We start from the raw sequence: 16,989 nt of genomic DNA on the forward strand, positions 1-16,989 counted from the left end.
GCTTCACAATGATAATTGGGATAGTCTGACCTTAAATTTACTGGCATAGACTTGAGTCAGGTAAGGTGAAATCAGTTAAATGAGTCCTGAGCTTATTGGAGACTCTGTGTGCCTATTTTGAGTTTTCAATCTGGATGATTTGCTTTGAAATTTAAGAAAAAAAGCAATGGTGCAAAATCCATGAAGTACTGGCCTTAGGGACTGAATTCTATGAATACATTGGAACACCACAGCAAAAATGCTACGCGATCATATTGAATCTATCTAAATTTGATTTTGTTGCATTTCCTGATTATGCTATAGTTGTGTATGTGTGTGTGTGTATATATATACACACTTTTTTAAAGTAAAAATAGCTACTGCACAGCAAGTTTAAGTTGAGATTGTCTCCTGGAGGAGATCTCTCATCACATGGTCTTGTGATACTCCTCTATCGCTTCAGTTACACGGCTCATTTTGCGTAAACCCTAAATATAGATATCGGCAACCTCACCCTAGGTGTCATGCTGATCATTCAGGCGTGTGTGGCTTGGAAACTTAGTGACCCAGCTTTTGTAGTTAGCAGCAAAGGAACGGTATTCACTATTCACAATGCTAACAGCTGTCCAGAGTTTCTGCAGATTTTTAGACTGAGATTTGCTGTAATTGTGCTTCTGATCTTGCCCAGTGCCCTCTTCAAGGGACCTGTGGCATGTGTGAGCAGGACCAGCAATAGTGACACTCTACAATCAATCAGATTGAAGATTCCTCACTGACACTCAGAGTTTGAACCAGGAAGTACAAACCAGGAATTATAAATTAGATTTGTATCATGTACAGAAAACAAAATGAAGATTAGGAAAGAATACGACAGAGAGAGAGACAGATAAGAGAGAGAGACAGATAAAAGAAAGACAGAAAAAGTAAAAGAGAAGTTTTTTTTAACGTTCCAACATTAAACTTTGAAGGAATGAAACTCTGCACTTATAAAATTACATTTCTAGGGCCAGCGGGGTTGGTAATAATTGCAGCTGATCACACTATTAAAATTCATTTGTACCTGAATGTATAAGCCTAATTTTTTTTCTGCAGTTTTTAGTGAGCAACTGCTGAGATGCTTGCACAACGTCACACCCTCATTGGTCTCAATGCTGAGTCTATATCAAAGAGGTACTGTTATAGTGCACAGCAATGGAGGCACAAGGTAACTCAGTCTGCAACTTCCAGATTTCTGTGTTTAACTGCACATGTGCACACTCCAGAAGTTGTTGTCTGATTTACTCCATAATGAAGATGGGCATTGTTAGTATCACTGTTGTTCTCAATGCAAAATCAGGGCTGTTGAGATTCATTTCAGATTTTGATCCAACTATCCGTGAAGCCATCAATAATACTAATTTAAAATACTCCAACTCCTTAAGAAAAAAAGCAGCAACCACAATAGCAACACCGTCTAGGTAGTCACTGTGTCACTCAAGATCAAATAGCTTTCAGGACAAATCTTCCTGCCCTTTACCCAGACACTGAAAGAAGAAGTGCGTCTGAAGTGTACTGCTTGACTCCAAGCTCAGAAATGCTGCAACTTTTCCTGTACTGGGCCTCAAAGATCAGTTCCTTTTGATTGCCAATAGAGATCAGCAGCCTGAAAGCTGAATTAAATAAGAAGATCCTGAGCTAGCTTACAGCCTGTGTGGCCTGCTCATGGGACTTCTGCTCACCTTCCAGTTGACGTTGACAGGGGTTTGAGGCAGACCACATGTTGTGCTTTCTGGGCTGTGCTTCAGTGCAAAACAAATGTTGCTCCCCAGATAATGAGATGGGAGGAATGAAACTTCCCCCGTCCCTTCATACAAATGGCTCTGACTAACCTCTATCTATTGTAGGCACAGTCCAAGGTCAACCCCCCCACACTCCTCTGCCATTCCCCAAGAGGCATCTTATAGCAAAATGGGAGGTGCAGCAGTGTAGGCAACTAGCAAACTGGCAGACACAATGGGCCGAATTTAATGCCCTCCCTTGTGGCAAGGAGACATTTAATCGGATGGGAGGATGGCGAGGGAACCCGCTGCCTTTCCACCTCCATCCAGATTAAGTCCGTGGCAGGAAGGCCCAGCAATTAATGACCACTTAAGCGCCTCATTCACTGAGAGCAGGCCCTTCCGCCCTTGCTACTGACCACGCACCCTCCTCCCCCCCCACCAAGGACCACCTCCTGCCATCAGTCACCTGTGACCTGGAATCCAGTGACACTACTAGGCCTCAGGTGTGTGTAGTGACCCCAGTGGCACTACCGTTCAATAGAGCTGCCAGTCTGATTGGCCAGCAGCTCTGGCTGGGGCCCCTGATCCCTGGGTAGGCCCGCCACTGGCCTATTAAGTGCCTGAATGGCACTTAATTTTGCGGGCCTTCCAAAAAGAGGCACCCCCCCCCCCCCAAACAACCAACCTCAGGAGCAGATTGGAAGGTTTCGGGTGGTGTATATTCACCCCTCACTCCCCATCCCAAAAGCAGGCTGGAAGGTGGGGGGGTTGTGTAATTTAGGTGGAGTGGTGGGGGTGGGGGGAGCACGCTGGTGCAGATAGGAGATGGGTGGCTTGCCTGCCTTTGGGCCAGTTTGAACCCTTAAGTGGCCAGTTAGTGACCACTTAAGGGCCTCTGGTATTTTACCACTGCCAGAGGGTGCTCATGCCACATGTCTAGGTGGGCTGGGGGTTAGCCTTTCCAGAGTTCAGGAACTCTGTGCCCAATCGAGGGCTCAACCCCAAGCAGAAAGGGCCACCCCCCTCTCCCTGGACCACCCCCCATCACTCACCCCACTACCCATCCTCACCGGGGCCTCCGAACTGACTCCACGAGGCCGCCCCACTTACCTCCAAGTTCAGCTTCCAGCGCTGCTCCTGCTCGGGGACTGACTGCAGCCCCAGCAGAGGCCACCACTCCTGGTGGTGCTGCTGCAACTGGAGAGTTGCTGGCCATTTAATTGCTCAGCAGCTCTGGGAGATGGGACATCCTACCCCCATGGAGGCAGGAGCCGTGACCTCAGAGCAATGTAAAATTGCATTGTGACTTCTTAGGCCGGGAGAGACGGACTCATCTGTCCCAGAATTTTCAGCCACTTCACGAGGCCTCTACCTCAGCACAAAATTCAGCCCAATTTGTTTTTTGTCCATCATATCAAAATGGTATATTGTAATTCTAGGTTAGATGACTGTCATTTTAAGTGCATGGCGTGCTTTGAATTCAACTCAGCAGATAACGGTTACAGTGACTTCCTATTAAAGGCCCTACATAAACTGAATGTTGGCACATTCAACACAGTCCCCAGAGGATGTTAATTCACAGCACAAAACTATGAAATAATTTGGCATTATTTATATACCGCTTCAATGGTTTGTATAAGGCTGGCTGCTGTAGAAAATTGAGACTACTTAGTATCTAAAGAGGGTAATCCATTTTCATTGCACACAAGAGATCAGCCTACTGACACAAATGCAATAAATTTTTGTAGCCTGTCTCTTGTGTGATAAAAATGACCCCTTTTTCTATTAATACACTGTTTTTATTTAATGGCAGACTTAAATTTATAACCTTAGCCGGAATTTTACAGCCTCATCGCAGTGGGGACAGGGCCGTAAAATAATGCGAGCCATTCTACAGGCCATTGACTGTGGCAGGGCCGTAAAATCCCGCTGCCGTAAAATTCCGCCCTTTGTTTCTTTTTCACACAGTTTCTCCCTCTACCTCCTTCCCTGAGGCATTGACCTTCTTGCTGTTGTCTTTCTGTTAATTACCCATGCGATCATAGTTTGTGAACTTTGACAGTGAGTGACAGCAACCAGAGGGCACCACAGCTGAACATAAAGTTGTTTTTACTCAACTCCAACACATACCATAAATCATGGCATATAATTCAACCACCCCCGCCTCCCCCCCAGCCAACCCCCAACACCATTTTTCTGGCTCCAAAAATAATGCTTTTGCATATACTCAGCAGATAGATCAACCCCCCCCACCCTTCCTTTTCTGCCACGACATGTTATTAGTAGTCAGTCTCAAATTTTCATTCCACAAGTGCATGTTTTACTTATTGATACCTTATGACTGGGCGCAAGGGGTCAAGCGGTGATATGTGCTGTGTCGTGTGGGAGTTTAAGACACACCTACTCTTTGCATCGGACGCTGATGACATTTCAAAACAGTGACCACCCACACCTGGTAGTTCACTTTTATACTCAGTATATAAGTCGACTCCCGCTTTTAGAGGGATTTTTCAAGGCTTCAGAGGTTGACCTATATGCTGACATCTTCAATATCTAGCATGAGTCATAGGAACTCTGTCTGAATGTCTCCTCGCTAACCCAGCAGTGCTGAGGTCAATTTTCGTACTTCAACAGATATCAAGCATTCTGGGTTATTTTGTTTTTTGAATGTGTTTTGGATTTGTGTGTGCACAAATACACTGTTTTATTTTAGGTGTCATTATAGAGTACCACTTTTCTGGTTAATTTATCCAATATTTTTATCCTGTAGCAAAATGGAGTTGCAAACTTTATTGTCACACTGAATGGTTTTACATGATGTACGATTAACTATTCCATTACACAACATAACCCAGTTCAGTCTGGTACTCATATAGTGCACAATAGCTAACAGTCCTAAATTACACTTAACAGCTGCAACTTGCATTACATTGAGTAACAAAGGAATTCCACACATCATATTTTTTGATGTTTTAAGAATCAGAAAGGACACCTGCATTTTTCTAACATTAAGAAGATTCTTCATTAGGTTTTGCAAGTCTCCAGGAGGTCATATTGGCATCTGGATAACTTAAAAAGTGATTTGCACCAGTCTGGAATTGCACCATGATGCAAAGCCATAATAGTTTGAGACCAGCTACTAGAGATGGTGCCATATTTCTTAGCTTTAGTATGCTCAGTGAATGCATTTTCACAGCTTTTATATTACATATTTTAATATGTGTATTCAAAACTGCTTCATCATATCATAATTACAGCTATATAATAGAATTACAATAAATTTATCTCTCAAACAGGAGTGTTTACAAACACACATTGTGTACTAGCATAGTTACGGGCTACAGTGTAAGATGTGGTTTGAGGGTATCTTTATTATGAAACTCAGTGGTAACATTACCCTGTCGCTAATACATTAACAGTGGAGAATGATCTTGTTCCTAATTAATCATCGCTAATCTTGATAAAACCATACGAAGAAGGCCATTCCAAGAAGATAATCCATACTGTATGTAATCCACAATCCGTTTAAGCTGAAAACGATAATTGGGTACTGAACTCCAATTTCTTAATATTTTTATGTGTTTAAAGTGTCTGAAATTGATGTCTGATTTTTGAAGTAAGGTTGACATTCAATTTTGTGCTTTAGTGAGAAAGTGCCCTGTTTTTTTTCTATGTTTACTCAGGATTTATTTCAATTTTTTCTCTTCCACTCCAGGGTGATGAGTTCAAAAGGAATCAGCAAACCACCTGCAATAGCCAATATTGACAAAATTAACTCGAACAGCCTGGATTCTTCAACCTCAGGACATGCATCTGTCACTAGCAGCGTTGCCAATGAAACTTTAACCAAAACCCCTGATGTCCAGACAACTGGAATCAGTTTGACTCCATGTCTGACACCCAGTCCTGCCCCTGTGCTTAATGTAAATTCTAGTACCTTTAGTCAGGGGCTTGGCTTAGTTAGCAATTTCACAAACAACAAGGAAACCTTAATGTACCCTAAACTTAGTAGCCTGCACACCAGCATGGAATCTTTGGATCTTCCACTGAGTGTTCCGTGTTCATTCTCTGCGAGTGGTACGCTTTCAAGGGAAGAGGATCACGGTGCGCTCACATGGACTGGGAGTTCTAGATTCTCACAGATGGAGAGGTATGTCAGTAATTTGATTAGGACCAATTTAGTAGTATGGAATTGGACGCAGTAACAACCTTTTGGGTGGAAGGTGCTGATTTAATTCAGGCCCATTTTATTAGATTTTTAGAGCCATTTCATGGAGTTTTCAATCATTTTGCTAACAATTATTGAATTAAAATATTTTATAATCATGGCTGTTTGATATTAGAACAGTCAGTATGTGAAATAATACCAAAGGTTTGAACCACAATTAATCTCTTCAACTCTCAGCAGATGAGAAGTTCAGCTGGCAGTTTAGTCAAATATATGCTCTTTGTTGATTGTTCAGAATCTATGATCTGTTGCTCTAAAGTACGTATAATGTTGCTATTTGTACAGTGTGTTGGGATGTTGTAAACCTTTTGACTCACTGATCTACGTGAGCTTACTTTTAATGTCGGTGGACACCTATATTTCATCCATATTAAACGGGTGCACCTTCTAAATCAATGCATGACAAAAGCATGTGATTTGCATCCGACCAGATTTGTTGAATGTCATCAGAAAAAGCTGGCCTTCCTTGCAACCTTGCAGCTTGATAAAGTTCAAGCATAATTGATAAGTAATGCAATCCACAGATTACTATTATTTTATAATGCTTTCACCTGCTTGAGATGTCTTTGTAGCGCAGTAAAATTGTTTTAAAACGTATCCATTAAGTAGACTGATAAGAGCAAAATAACTAAATCTTTGAGAAGGTTGATACATGCACTTCACATACCTTGTGGATCGAAACACAAGAAAGTGTTTGATGTAGCAAGCACATGGTATTTTAGTTACTAAACAATAGGATTTTTATATTCTTAAACTACAATATTGTAATAGGTTTGGGTTCATTGTTTTCCATTTGTGTCTTTTTAAGCGAAAATCTATATTGTACTTTCAATAAGAAAATCTAGTTGAATATGACTAATTGAATTGTATCGTTGCTTAAGGATCAAGTTTGGTACTCAACATTTAACATTTAGTGTAAGACTCTGATCGCTATGTATTCTCCTAATTATTTCAGTATGGATAAAATATTTTTAAGGACACCACTAGCATTTCTGCTCCCTTACAAGTTATACAACTAAAGAAGTGGACTGGAGTTAAAAGCATAAGATAAGATAGTTATGGAATGTCAAAGGCCATGTAGCATGTTCATCCCATTCCTGCCATATAACATGTAGATTTGTCACTATGAACTCTTTTTAACATACAGATCTCCGCTGAAATAAGTATTTATCCTATACTATGTTGACTAGATGCAGCAGAATTTTGATATAAAAAATTAGTAAAAAATAATAATAGCTTCTTCAGTAAATATACATTAAAATACATTGGGCAGGATTTTCCGTGAGAATTATTGTAGATGGGACAGAAAATTTAACGAACCAGCCAAAAGGTCAGTTGAATTCGGGCAGGAATTTCCAATCTCACAGCGGGTGGGATTTTTCACGGGAGGTGGACATCACTGGCTAGGCCAGCATTTATTGCCCATCCTTAATTGCCTTTGTTCAGAGAGGCCTTTAAGAGTCAACCACATGCTGTGTGTCTGGAGTCACATGTAGGCCAGACCAAATAAGGACAGCAGATTTCCTTCCCTAAAGGACATCAGTGAACCAGATGGGTTTTTATGATAATCGACAATGGTTTCATGGTCATCATTAGACTTTTAATTCCAGATTTATATTGATTCAAATTTTTCCATCTGCCATGGTGGGATTCGAACCCAGGTCCCCAGAGCATTGCCCTGGGTCTCTGGATTACTAGTTCAGTGATAATACCACTACGTCACTGCCTTCCTGATTTGTACAAATGTAGACAATATTTGTTCAAGAAAGAATAGACCATAAGTACTTACAAAACTCCTACTCTATAATGTCACGATGGCTGTTATGTTTTTGAACAAAAAAGCCAAAATTACTTTCTCTGAAAATTTTTTTCCCTCAGAGATGTCTTCTGTCACATCTCATTAATTTAAGATTATGCTTTTGTTTTTATCTGAAAATGGTTTAAAGTTTTGTTTCAGGATTTAATAACTTCCAATCAAAATAGGGAATTTCAAAAACTCAAATTTGTTAGTGAGAACACAAAACTGTCAATCTTGCAATCATTATCTTATCACACTTAAGTAGTTAAATAGCTACTTAATTATGACTGGCAGAACACTTGAACTAAACTCTGAAAAATGCAATATTTCTATGTAATGATTCCATCAAAGTGAAAAAAGTGCAAATTTGCCAGAAAGCTCAGTATACATGAAAAGCAAAACCTAAAATAGAGATTTGTGTTTTCCCAGTTTAGAGCTGTTGTTCCTTTGGCAGTGTCCATTTGTCACAGTCGCATATCAACTATTATAAATGTTCTTTTCTACTGAAAAGCCAAGTTTATTTGGGGATGCTGCTTTGGCTATCTGCAATTGGCTCAGGAAGATTTATAGTGACTCATAATCTTCGACATTTAGACACACACTTTATTTTATTCACTGGAGAATGATGTCAGTGCATGAAAGTGGCAATTCGTTCTGGCATCTGAAGAACAGTATCTCCTTGATCTTGAAAACCACTGTTTATTACATTGTATATTTGTGAATTCATTGTTGCAATGCTTTTCAAAGAAACATATACTCCCTTACCGAATGACCTGGCATGACCATTGGTGGTTATGATTGGTCTCGTTAGTGGTCAGCATCTTTTCTTAATCAAGATTGCATCCTGAGAAATCTTTTTAAGCAAAATCAAGAGCCCCAAAGCAGCAGTTCTCACATCTGTCCATCTGCAGATTGTTTTAGGAAAGCAGGGATTTGTTTATATTTGAATATTAAGAGTTTAGTAAAAGATTTAGATAGCAAGAGAAGGTCACATCAGTAAGATGTACCATTCTGCCAATTTTAGGACAATGTTGCCACAGCTTGTCACTGGTGCTGTTTTATTTCTAACACCTGCATGCAGTTATAAATCACTTTAAATTTAGACAGCAGGGCATAATTAAAATCCAAACCAAGTAAAATAACTAAAAGGAGTACAGCAGAGTTCAAGGCGGTTGGAGTTGGGACAAGACCTGTAATATTCCCAAATATCTATTATATTCCATTAAAATAACTAAAGCATGTATATGAGTTTGCATTGCTTTCAAAGTTTTAGCATTTGTGAAATGTCCTGCAATATTTCAAACATACAGAAGAGGGAAAATCTAAGTATGCTCATACACATACATGTTATTCTATTTTGCTGCCTCTCACATTATTTTCTGCCTGGCTGATCAATAGAATTGCATTTTGATCTACCTCAGTTGTGTCAGCTAGTTCATGGTGGCTATATGTTCTGGCTACTCTGATTTCCTCTTAAATATAGGATGACATTCTGCAAGTGCAGACATATACATGTTGAACATATTTAATTGTATGCTGATTCTTAAGAGCTATAACTTGGACACTGATGCAATAATACAGATATGCAATGTAATAGAGTGTGTTCTTCAAGTTTAAGGAAATACTGTTCCTCAGATACCAGAACCACACAATTACTGCTTTCATGCACCAACATTCTCCAGTGAATAAAATTAAATCTATATCTGAATATTGAAGATTATGAGTCATTATAAATCTTCCTGAACTAATTGCAGATAGCCAAAGCAGCAACCCCAAATAAATTTGGCTTTTCAATAGAATAGTGTATTATAATAGTTGATGTGTGACTGCGACAAATGGATGCTGCTGAAGGAATACCAGCTCTAAAAAGGGAAAACACGAATCTCTATTTTGGGCTTAGCTTTTCATGTTTTTTTTACTGACTGGCACACTGCAATTAACCTGAGGAATTGGACTTCTGCCAGTAGTTAGGTGTAAATAGTTGTATTTATGCATGTTATGGTGTGCAATAGTTTCAAAGGTATTAAGGCTGAACTTAGCAAGAGATTCACCATGGGATAGCAGCCATTTGGTACTGTTAAATTAATGATTGTGCCAACAGGCTCACACATTAAAGGAACTTGAATGCAACTCTAAAAATCGAGTGCAATGGCATTTTACTTCTCAGAACTTGAAAACAGGTTGCACCAAAATTGACCTTGTTTTCTGGAGGATTCTTGGTCAAACAATCTTTAATGGTATTCTGTAGGTTTTGAAGTATGTTCTTGACTCAAATCCCTCACTGATCTTGTTAAACCCTGCAGTTTATTCCAGCTCAGTGTTGGCTCCAGAATGTTCTTTTTCTCTTACTCCAACTTTGTTGCATTTCCACCTCCCTTCATCCTATCATTGGTGGCAAACACTTCAGCCATCTCAGTGCTACCCCCTGAAGCTCCCTTGCTGAACTTGTCTGGCTCTTCAAAACCCATCCTGTTGACCAAGCTTTTGGTTTTAGAACTTCTTCCTGACTCAGCATCCATTCTTCACATTCGTAGGTGTAATACGCCATAAACATTTTAATTTTATTTTTATTTATTTATTTGTCTATTCGTTGGTGGGATGTGGGCATTGCTAGAAAGGCTGGCATTCATTACCCATCTCTAATTGCCCTTGAGAGTATGGTGGTGAGCTGCCTTTTTGCACTATTGCAGTCAATGTGGTGCAAGTATATCCAGAGTGCTGTTAGGCAGGGTGTTCTAGGATTTTGACCCAGCGGCAATAAAGGGCAGCAGATAGTTCCAAATTAGGACGGTGTGTAATTTGCAGGTGGTGATGTTCCCATGTGCCTGCTGCTCTTGTTCTCCTGACTGGTAGAGGTCATGGTTTTTGAAGGTGCTGTCAAAGGAGCCTTGGTGAATTGCTGGAGTGCATCTGGCAGATGGTACACATGCTGCCACTGTGTGTCGGTGGTGGAGGGAGTGAATGTTTAAAGTGTTGGACGGGGTGCCAATCAAGTGGGCTGCTTTGTCCTGGATGGTGTCGAGCTTCTTGAATGCTGTTGGAGCTTCACTCATTCAAACAAGTGGAGAGTATTCAATCACATTCCTGAATTGAACCTTGCATATGGTAGACTGGCTTTAGGGATGTACATGTACCTTTACATTAATTGCTGTCAATCATTACCACTGAGATAGGATGTGATGTAGTAGCCACATGACTCTGATCTCCATCTACAGCACCAATAGTCAAAGTCAGATGTGCATATACAGTGTCCCAATGAACATTATTAGAACACAAGATTATGTACATACAAAGAACCCGCAGTATTTTTTTTTACCAATCCTTGCCATATGATTGCCACACTAATGTCAAATAGAAGAATGTAACATAGTGACAGTTGATTTTAAAGATTTAACTCAGAAGTATACAAATGTCAACCCCCTCAGACACAGCAGAAGGACTGGCGTGGAAGTAAATCAACTATAGAATACTAACTCACCAGTGATTCTGCACAACTGTAAGGATCCTACATACCATATCTTTGTTTGAAGGAATCACACCTCATTCCAGGCAGCAGGCATCAGATCCTGGCAAGATTGTTCAAATTCTGTAGAGATTAATAAGTATAAGTCTACCTGCTATGAAGTTTGTGCAGGAACAGAGATTAATAATTGACCCTGGAGGGTCTAGCTTTAAGCAGATCTCCACGCACACACAAGAATCCATTATTGCTGCTTGCTCTCCCTACAGGAGGTGGGGAGATTAAAACACTGCAGACAGGGCTAGGGAAGAGCAGTCCATCACTAATCACTCCCAACAGCACATAACAGCTAAAAGAAGGCAGCAAAAAATATTTTTTACTGTTGAATTCTGCCTTTGAAGCAAGCAGTTCCTTTTCACACCATGACAACTGTTTTGTGGGTGGAACTTATCTAAGCATGGGAAACCAGAAACAGAGCTCAACGGTAGCACCATTGCAGTCAAGCAAAAGTCTATGGCCAGCTAAGGTGGTGGCCACTAAACATATTGCAACTCAAGGAGCAAAACCAAGCTCTGAAGGGCTATTAAAAAAATCCTGAATAGCTGTCCTGTTCCAGAATGTCCCAGTAATTATTCAAAAAGTTGCAGGATGACCACAAAATTCCCAACACTCCATTGGAAGGCAGTAGACCTCTTATCTGAGTTTACTTTGTTCCTACGTAGAGCTGTGTTTTCTGGACTTCAATATTTCCAAACCAGATGCACAAGCCATTAAGATTAAAATTGCTGTAGACAATGAAGGTCTCCACAGACTTGGTTGTCCTTTATTTAAGATGTAATTTCCTTATTTAAAAATAACCTGTTGTAGTGTGCCTGTCATTTTATCACTTCAAAATTATCCCAAAATTCAAATAGTTGTGTTGTTGGCCTCATATGTTTTGTTAATTTTCAATTTATATCCACAAAAGAAGCTTTATTTTTCAATACCCAGGAACCACCTAGACTGTTGTTTATTCATTAGTTTTTTTTAGTGAAAATTTGATTATTCCCTTAGGGCAGGATTTTACTGTCAGTGAGCGGGGGCGGGGCCCCTGACGTCACCCCGCCCCATTTAAATTTTCAGTTAGGCGGGGGCGCAGCGGAATCAGCTGCACACCCGCCAACCTGTCAATGGCCAATTGAGGCCATTGACAGAGTCAATTAAGTAATTAAAGGACCTGCCCATCCAACCTTAAGGTTGGTGGGCAGGCCTGGAGCCCCGGCGCGACCTAGAAAAAGCATGAAACCTCACCCGTGGGCGGGATGAGGTTTCATGTAGGTTTTTAAAAATTTTAATAAAGGTTTTGTAAAAACCATGGACACATTCCAACTCATGTGACAATGTCACATGAGGGGACATGTTAGGGAAATTTTATCTTTCTAATTTTAGGTTTTTAACATTTTGAGCCGATCTCCCTGAGGCTGCACTTAGCCTCAGGGAGATGAGTGTGCTCTTTCGTGTGCATGCGATTTTGGGATTCACACCACCCCCCCGCGCGCCTGCAAAGGAAGTGCATAGCGCTTCTGTGCAGACGTTACGCTGGGCGGGCCTTAATTGGCCCACCCATGTAAAATGGCGCCGTGCCCCCCGATTGGGGGCACCGATATGAAATGCGCCTATGCGCGCCCGTCATTCAACATCCCCCCCCAACGGGGGGGAAATTCAGCCCTTCTGGTAAAATTCCCTTTGAGCGCTTGAAATAGCAACTGATATCAATTTATTTGATCAATTCCAATTTCAGAAACAATTATGCCCAGGCTTGCTTGTTAGGAAAGGTGCTTTTGCATGAGAGGCAGGAGTGCTTGAAATGAGTTTAGAGGTTACCTTACACATCTCCTGTTCTCAACCATTTTGTCTGGAAAGATAACACCAGACCTGAGTATTGAAGGCCAAGGATGGGGTTTTCCAGCCCCTCCCACCAGCAGGATCTTCTGGCCCCCGCAAAGTCGACAGAGATTTGAATGGCTCGCCTCCTCCGCCACAGGGGAACCTGCCAGGACGGGACTGGAAAATCCCGGCCCTTGTCTTTGAAAGGCAAAGCCTTAGTTCACATCATGACTCTGCCATGACATTTGATATCTGTAGATGAGTTCTTAAACCTCCTAGATCTCTTGCTGAGGTATCTGTACTCATGTCACCCCTTTTTAAAAAAAAAACACACATTATGGCGCTGCCCAAGAACGCATCTGGTTAATTTGCCTAAACATATCTGTAAATTTAGAAACTTAAAATTCAATAAAGCCCAATATATACATTTAGCAATATGAACATTGTGTGGTGAATTATAAAGAACAGCTGTCATCAGAAAGGGTTAACTTTGCTGCTTAATTGCAAGGGGCAGAGCAAAACATTCTCAGATCTCACAACTGCATCACTTCACGTTACTTTTTTTAAAAAAAAACTTTCCTGATCAAAAAGAGAACTAAATTCCATTTTAAACTGTTTTTCCAAATTCTTTTGGTATTGTTTTTCTAACTTGACAAAATAAAAAGCCAGCTTTTACAGTTAAACAAAATGTTCAACCTTGCAGTCTTTAACTGTAGAAAAGGGGACAAATTTGTTCACATATCTCTTTTATTTATCCTTTTCCTCTATTAACCAATTTTCAATTCTGATGTTTGCTACTTAACCTTATTTGGAAGAAACAGTCAGTAAAACATGTCTTTAATTAGACTTTTTTTTTAGCAGTATTTAACTCTGAAGTAAAGTGTTTTGAAAAGTTCAAATTGGATTTTTGCCAGACATCCTAGCAGACATAAATTCAAGGCTGAAGCTTATCTTTTGAGAAACAGCTTCTTCGGTGCTGTTCAGATTTGCACAAGTAAACTTTTGTTAAAATAAATCCACACTAACATGTTTGACTTAAAATGTAATTTAGTTTTTATATTTTCCAATTCTTTCAGTTTCACTAACATTTTCATGTATGGTTTCTCTGAGCATTAGCTTCAATGATGGTTTCATCATTAAGCTCCTTTTCCTTTGTCTTTTTTTTCAAACTGTGCGGCCCTTCTTTAGCTTAAGTTTGCATTTCTGGACACCCTCAGAAGTGCAATCATAATCCTCATCACCCATGATCTCAACTGTTGTGCTATCTCATTTCTGACATCAAATATTATAAATTTTAAATTCAGGAGTCACAGATTATCCGAAATGCAGGTTGAAGTCATGGGTAGTTTAGAGTAGTTTATTAAGTAGATTGTTAAGAAGCAACAGTTTAAATATGCTGCCTAGGCTAAATAGTTAGGAAAGGTATATGACCCATGACAGGTGAGAACAGTTTACTGGTCCCGGAGGATGAATGGATAGGTGGCGCATAGTGATTGTTAATCTCTGTCGCTGGTTTTGCAGCCTTCTACTCTCTAGCCAAAGAGTTAGGAAGCTCTCCTCCAGTGTTTCCTCATACTTCCCTGGTCTTCCTTCATCTGAAGAAGGCAGCTGCTTGATTCTGATTGCTCCCTCAACCACCAAGCACTCATTAATATACGTTATTTCTAGGGGTTAGCTGTTTATCCTATGCCAACCCTATGTTCAAGTAGTGTTAGCCAATGACTGCAGGACAAGTGGTCAAGGTGTCACCTCCCCTCTGTCCATCACTTTGGCTGAGGTAATCTTTTAGCTTATCTCATGCTGGTTACCGTTTGTTAGCTCCACTGAGACACTAATATAGATAAGAGAATACATAAGGTGCCACAAGACTCCCTGCAAGCACCTTTCTCCTTGGTTACTATCTTTGTTTTACCTCAGCTAAAGACTGTTTGTGTTTTTCCAGAGAGAGAAGAGAGACACCCTTCTGAAAGGTGGTGCCCCATCCTACACCTGCCAATTCTAAAATAATTCTATAATATTCTGAAAAGTATGTTTTCTTACAGTTCTCTCCTTTTGAGGAGGAAATATCCTTATTGATTTCTCACAACTGATTATTAGCTAACCTAGTTATTTTTATACTATGAGCTTGGTTCCATACTTTCTTGATTACACACCATAGGTAGCATACTAAAGCTACTAGAATGTTGTTGATTAGGGATTCAGTGATGGTAATGCCTTTAAGGGGGGGTGGGAGTGGTTAGATTCTCTCTTGTGTCATTGCCAGGCACTTGTGTGGTGAGTGTTACTTCTCTATTGTCAGCCCAAACCTGAATGTAATCCAGTCTTGCTGCATGCAGGCACAGACTGCTTTATTATCTGAGTAGCTGTGAATGAAAATGAGCACTCTTCGATCATCAGCAAATGGCTCCACATCCTGGAGGGAGCATCATTGCTAAAGCAGCTGAAACTCTTTCGAGTTATCAACAGTCACAGATTGCAACTCTTTCGAGTACAATCACAGTTCTTGGTTTCCGGGAGTGGGACATGAACCCACAACCTTCTGATTCAAAGGCGAGGGTGCTATGAACTGAGCCACAGCTGACACCTCCCTAAAGCAGCTGAAGGTGGTTAGGCCTAGGACACTGCCCTGAGGAGCTCCAGCAGTGAAATCCTAAAGCAATGATGATTGGCCTTGAACAGCCACAACCATTTTATTTGACTCTAACTTTCCCCCTTATCCTCATTGACTTAATTTTACTAGGGGTGCTTGAAATCACGCTCAGCCAAATGTAACCATGTTGTCAAGAGCAGTCACTCACACCTCAACTCTGAAATTGAGCTCTTTGATCTGTGTTTGGACCAAGGCTATAATGAGGTCTGAAGCCGAGTGGTCCTGACAGAACCCAAGCTGAGCAACAATGAGTTGGTTATTGGTGAGTAACTGCTGCTTCACTGCACTGTCAGAAAATAAAAGCTCATGGTATAGGGGGTAACATATTGCCATGGATGGAAGATTGGCTGGCCAACAGGAAACAGAGGGTAGGCATAAATGGGTCTTTTTCAGGTCAGCAAGATGTAATGAGTGGCACGCCACAGGATCAGTGTTGGGACCTTGACTGTTTACAATTTATATAAATGACTTGGATGAAGGGATTGAAGGGATGGTTGCAAAATTTGCTGATGACAGAAAGATAGGTAGGAAAGTAAGTTATGGAGAGGGCATAAGGAGGTTACAAACAGATATAGATAGTTTAAGTGAGTGGACAAAGGTCTGGCAGATAGAGTTTAACGTGGGAAAATGTGAAATTGTCCATTTTGGCAGGAAGAATAAAAGAGAAGCATATTATCTAAATGGTGAGAGATTGCAGAGCTCTGAGGTGCAGATGGACCTGGGTGTCCTAGTGCATGAATCACAAAAGGTTAGTATGCAAGTACAGCAAGTAATTAAGAAAGCTAATAGAATGTTATTATTCATTGTGGGGGGAATTGAATACAAAAGTAAGGAGGCTATGCTTCAGTTGTACAGGGCATTGGTGGGACTACATTTGGAGTACTATGTACAGCATTGGTCACTTTATTTAAGGAAGGATGTAAATGCATTGGAAGCAGTTCAGAGGAGGTTTACCAGACTTAATACCTGGAATGGGTGGGCCGTCTTATGAGGAAAGGTTGGACAGACTAGGCTTGTATCCGTTGCAGTTTAGAAGAGTAAGAGGTGACTTGATTGGAACATATAAAATCCTAAGGGCTCTTGACAGAGTGGATATGGAGAGGATGTTTCCTCTTGTGGGAGAATCTAGAACTAGGGGTCACTGTTTAAAAATAAAGGGTCACCCAGTTAAGACAGAGATGAGGAGAAATATTTTCACTCAGAGGATCACAAGCCTTTGGAACTCTCTTCCTGAAAAGGTGGTGGAAG

General features: G+C 40.6%; 1 protein-coding gene across 6 annotated transcripts in view; it reads left to right on the top strand.

The window, feature by feature from the left end:
• Window positions 1-16,989, top strand: part of LOC144683562 (neuron navigator 1-like) — a 725,427-nt gene that overhangs the window by 581,029 nt on the left and 127,409 nt on the right. For all 6 annotated transcript variants that reach the window (XM_078546698.1, XM_078546702.1, XM_078546700.1 and 3 more), the window contains one exon: window positions 5,455-5,889. In XM_078546698.1, the coding sequence (XP_078402824.1) occupies window positions 5,455-5,889 (435 nt within the window). The remainder of the gene's footprint in view (window positions 1-5,454; window positions 5,890-16,989) is intronic.

Source organism: Cetorhinus maximus, chromosome 8 (genome assembly GCF_964194155.1).
Source record: "Cetorhinus maximus chromosome 8, sCetMax3.hap1.1, whole genome shotgun sequence".
In the NCBI taxonomy this organism is placed as follows: domain Eukaryota; kingdom Metazoa; phylum Chordata; class Chondrichthyes; order Lamniformes; family Cetorhinidae; genus Cetorhinus; species Cetorhinus maximus.